Genomic DNA, 4,830 nt, shown 5'->3' with positions numbered 1-4,830 from the left:
GAGGAGAGAGGCAAAGGCGTTGCCGTTCTGATGTCGATACTGACGAGATGAGGATGATGGATGAGGGATTTACTCCGCTAGAGGGGTCCACGCGAACTATCGCGATCCCCATGGATCGGGATTTATTAAAAGATATTGAGAATGTGGTTCCTGCCCTCGGTCCCCTTTGTTCCGATGTGGAGAGTATAACTCTCCAAGAGCTGAAAGATGCTACCTTATCGAGGAGCATAACCGGCCTCGCTCTCAGGGTAAGTTTTTCGACGCTTCTGTTCGTTATGCTCAACGTTTAGGCTTTATTCTTACTTTGTTTTCTTTGTTTTCTAGACTGTGATCTTGGAAATTGAAAGTGCCCGAAGAGAGGAGCGGCGTAAGGATATTTTTATGAAGTAGCAGCGAAAATACCGCGAGTACCATGGCAAGCATCGGGAAATTTGTAGGCGGTTTAGTGGGAGCGGTAATTTCCAAGCTCTTCGAGATAAACTAAAAGAGAAGGATGACAAGCTGGGAGGGTCATCGAAAAGTGCAGCGTCCTCGAGGGGACGCTAAGATATAAAGAGAAAGAGCTTGAGTTTTGTAGGGGGCCAAATCCCAGTGCGGCGACCTTCAAGCCCAGGTGGTTTCTCTGCGCGCCCAACTTAAGAAGTGGCAATTCAAAGTGGATGCTCTAAGCGGCAAGGTTACCGAGAAGGCAGAGGACCTTGAGAAAGCTGAGTTTGTTCGGTCGGGGGCTCTGATAAAGGCGGAAGCTTTGGAGGTAGTGATCCGTATTCTTTGCTCTGAGTGAGAAAATGACTTGGAGAAGGCCAAGCTTAAAGAAGAGCGACTTGATGAGAGGATTGGGGAGTTGGAGAAAGACAACTCCAACTCCCCAATCCAACATTGCCCCCCTAGTTTCTATTGGGGGGCAATGTTGAACCTTCGCCATCGGGGAGGAAAATGCTTGATGATGAAGATGGATGATGAGGAAAGTCGTCAATTCTGGCACAACTTCTTCTTTGTCAGAACCGAAGACGTGGTGGTCAATGCGGACGACTTCCCTGAGACTTGGAACTAGTCTCTGAAATTTTATCTCTTTTTTGTGCAGCCACGACTACGCCCCCTCATTTGGTCGGGGATCTGACTGGGTTGGTGGGATTCTGCCTCACATCGTGGGAATTCATGAGTGGCTGGGCTTTTTCAAGAAGTTCGGGCCTACTCCTTCCTTGGATGGTGAGTTTTTCTATATATGTTTTTGTTGTTTTGGCCTCATGGTCGCCTACTTATTATAGTTTGCTCTTGGTGGTGGTGATAACCTTGCTTTGGTTTTATATTTATTTATTTTTTCTTTTTTAGCCCGAGGATTTTCAGGTAGGCCGAGGGCTCCTCCTCCTGTGTTTCGTAAGAGGAAGGTTGCCTCTTATTTGGTGTCTATTCTTGCTGTGGCCACGACTAGACCTGCTCGATCATCTACCTCTATTCCTTCCTCAACCGCGGCTAGGTATGCTCAGTCGTCGGCCCCATATACTATTGCCTCTGCATTGGTTTCTTCTCTGCCTGCGGATATTTCAACAGTGGAGCTTCCGGCTTCCCCTTTGTACCATCTAGTGGATGAGGAGGAGGAGTCGGCGAGCGGCGGGAATTTGGTTCCCCGTAAGAGGAGATCAGTGGAAGTTGGTAATGGGGTCGCCCGAGCTGTGGATTCAGCACGGGATGATTTTGTCATCCGTGAGACGGCGACCATAACACTCAAGGATGACTTTGAGATGACATCTGATGTTCTGATATCGGTGGTAGGAGCCAAAGGGCTGGCCGTTATGGCTTCTGATAATTAACGGCAGGAGGGACCGTCGACTTTGCATCCAGCTAATAATGCTTCTTTGCTCGCCGAGGAGAGAGGCAAAGGCGTTGCCGAGGATGGCTACGAGACGGGTTCTGATCTCGATACTGACGAGATGAGGATGATGGATGAGGGATTTACTCAGCTAGAGGGGTCCACGCGAACTATCGCGATCCCCATGGATCGGGATTTATTAAAAGATATTGAGAATGTGGTTCCTGCCCTCGGTCCCCTTTGTTCCGATATGGAGAGTATAACTCTCCAAGAGCTAAAAGATGCTACCTTATCGAGGAGCATAACCGGCCTCGCTCTCAGGGTAAGTTTTTCGACGCTTCTGTTTGTTATGCTCAACGTTTAGGCTTTATTCTTACTTTGTTTTCTTTGTTTTCTAGACTGTGATCTTGGAAATTGAAAGTGCCCGAAGAGAGGAGCGGCATAAGGATATTTTTATGAAGTAGCAGCGAAAATACCGCGAGTACCATGGCAAGCATCGGGAAATTTGTAGGCGGTTTAGTGAGAGCGGTAATTTCCAAGCTCTTCGAGATGAACTGAAAGAGAAGGATGACAAGCTGGGAGGGTCATCGAAAAGTGCAGCGTCCTCGAGGGGACGCTAAGATATAAAGAGGAAGAGCTTGAGTTTTGTAGGGGGGCCAAAGCCCAGTGCGGCGACCTTTAAGCCCAGGTGGTTTCTCTGCGCGCCCAACTTAAGAAGTGGCAATTCAAAGTGGATGCTCTAAGCGGCAAGGTTACCGAGAAGGCAGAGGACCTTGAGAAAGCTGAGTTTGTTCGGTCGGGGGATCTGATAAAGGCGGAAGCTTTGGAGGTAGTGATCCATATTCTTTGCTCTGAGTGAGAAAATGACTTGGAGAAGGCCAAGCTTAAAGAAGAGCGACTTGATGAGAGGATTGGGGAGTTGGAGAAAGACAACTCCCTCCTTCAGGACCAGGTGGCTGCCTTAGAGGCCGAGAAGGCTCAAATGTTTGCACGGCCGTCGTCTTTTCATACTTTAGATTTCCCAAACATTCTCCGGGGGCCTATACGAGGAATGGATTCACGCTGAGTCCTAGTTGGACGTGTTTCGAGATTTGGATGCGTCGAGATCTGTTCCTGGGGATGCCCTTGAAGATGCCCGTGTTAAGGCCCGTGAAGCTCGAATCGCTTACGGATATGATCCTGTTATGCCGGAGGCTGGTGACGATGAGACAGACGTGGATATGGATCAGATTGAATATAACCTATGTTGTTATGGCCGAGGGCTAGTTTAGGTGTTAATTCAAACGAGGTTGAATTTAACCTCTGTTTGGTTATGGCCGAGAGCCAGCTAGGTGTTAATTCAAACGACGTCGAATATAACCTATGTTGTTATGGCTGAGGTCCAGTTTAGATGTTAATTCGAATGAGGTCAAATATAACCTCTGTCTAATTATGGTCGAGGTCCAGTTAGGTGTTAATTCGAACGGGGTCGAATATAACCTATGTTGTTATGGATAGGGGCCAGTGTAGGTGTTAATTCAAACGAGGTCGAATATAACCTCTGTTTAATTATGGCTGAGGGCCAGTTAGGTGTTAATTCGAACGAGGTCGAATATAACCTATGTTTAGTTAGATATGTCTCTAGGTGCGGCATTGGTCGATGTTGTGAACTTTAAGGTGATGTTGCCTTGGTTGTATATCCGGAGAAATATAGATAAACTTCATGCATTTGTGCTTTGTTCATACACTTGGAGAAATTTACATCTATTTTCGAGCATTAGCTGGCGTTCCAGTCCCAGTCCCAGTTTATCTAGTCTCTTCATTGGTCGGCCTGGAGAAGTCTTGAGAGGTCGGGCAATGAACTAGACGTCATGTGCCTCCGTCCGTGCATACATTGACCTGAAGTTTCCCCTTCGTCGCCTCGTTAAAAACCTCCTTGAGAAAACCCAACTAGGACAAAACTCAAGTGAGGGGAAAAAGAGTACAACTTGGGGGACGCTTTATCTCTTAAAAGTTGAAGTACTTGAGGTGGGTAATATTCCAATTGTTTGGTAGTAGCTTTCCTTCCATTATTTCTAGTTGGAATGACCCTTTGTTCGTTGTTGCCGTGATTTTGTACGGGCCATCCCAATTTGTTCCCAGTTTACCTTCCCGTGGGTCTTTGCTTGCTTGTATTTTAGCTTTAAACATGTAGTCCCCTACTTTGAGTGGCCTGACCTTTGCCTTTTTGTTATAATAGCGTTCTGCTTGTTGTTTTTGGGAGATCATCTTTACGTAGGCCATATCTCTTCGTTCTTCAATTTTGTCGAGCTCCTGCTTTCTGCTTTCATCGTTCCTTGTTCCGCTCTCGTGGGAGTATCTTAGGTTGGTCTCCCCAACTTTGACCGGTATTACTGCATCAACCCCATGGACTAATGAGTAAGGCGTCTCTCCTGTGCTTGTCTTCGGCATTGTTCGGTAGGCCCAAAGTACTTCTGGTAATATTTTCGGCCACAGCCCTTTGGCGTTTCCAAGTTTTTTCTTCATGATGTTCAGTATCAACTTGTTGGAGGACTCCGCTTGTCCGTTGCCCGCGGGATGATATGGCGTTGAGAGTATTCTTTTGATATGCCTTTTTTCAAAAACTTCAGCGACTTTCTTTCCTGTAAATTGGGGTCCGTTATCGCAGCTGATCTCTTTGGGGAGGCCGAATCGGCATATAATATTTTTTCATATGAAGGCGATAACTTCATGTTCATGTATTTGGGCGAATGCTCCTTCTTCTACCCATTTAGAGAAATAGTCAGTCAAAACCAAAAGGAATCTTACGTTACCTCATCCTACCGGGAGGGGGCCTACGATGTCCATTCCCCATTTGAAGAACGGCCAAGGGGAAGTGACTAAGTGGAGGTGTTCTCCTGCTTGGTGAATCATTAGGGCATACTTTTGGCATTGCTCGCATTTTTTCATGAAGTCCGCAGCCTCCTTTTTATGGTGGGCTAGTAATAACCTGCCCGTATGAGGCATTTGACCAAAGCCCGATTGACGGAATAAGCTCCGCA

The 4,830-nt window shown here is 46.9% G+C and overlaps 1 protein-coding gene across 1 annotated transcript; it reads right to left on the bottom strand.

Moving 5' to 3' along the window:
* Positions 1-2,326: 2,326 nt before the first annotated feature.
* On the bottom strand, positions 2,327-4,240 carry LOC138892141 (uncharacterized). Its single transcript, XM_070175839.1, has 2 exons — positions 3,937-4,240; positions 2,327-2,364 (listed from the first exon to the last, which is right to left on the bottom strand). The coding sequence occupies exons 1-2, from the start codon at positions 4,238-4,240 to the stop codon at positions 2,327-2,329; spliced, it is 342 nt and encodes a 113-aa protein (XP_070031940.1).
* Positions 4,241-4,830: the final 590 nt, after the last annotated feature.

This window comes from Nicotiana tomentosiformis, chromosome 5, assembly GCF_000390325.3.
Source record: "Nicotiana tomentosiformis chromosome 5, ASM39032v3, whole genome shotgun sequence".
NCBI lineage: Eukaryota > Viridiplantae > Streptophyta > Magnoliopsida > Solanales > Solanaceae > Nicotiana > Nicotiana tomentosiformis.
Note: the sequence above shows the minus strand (reverse complement) of the source record. Positions and strands in the feature narration are given on the sequence as shown.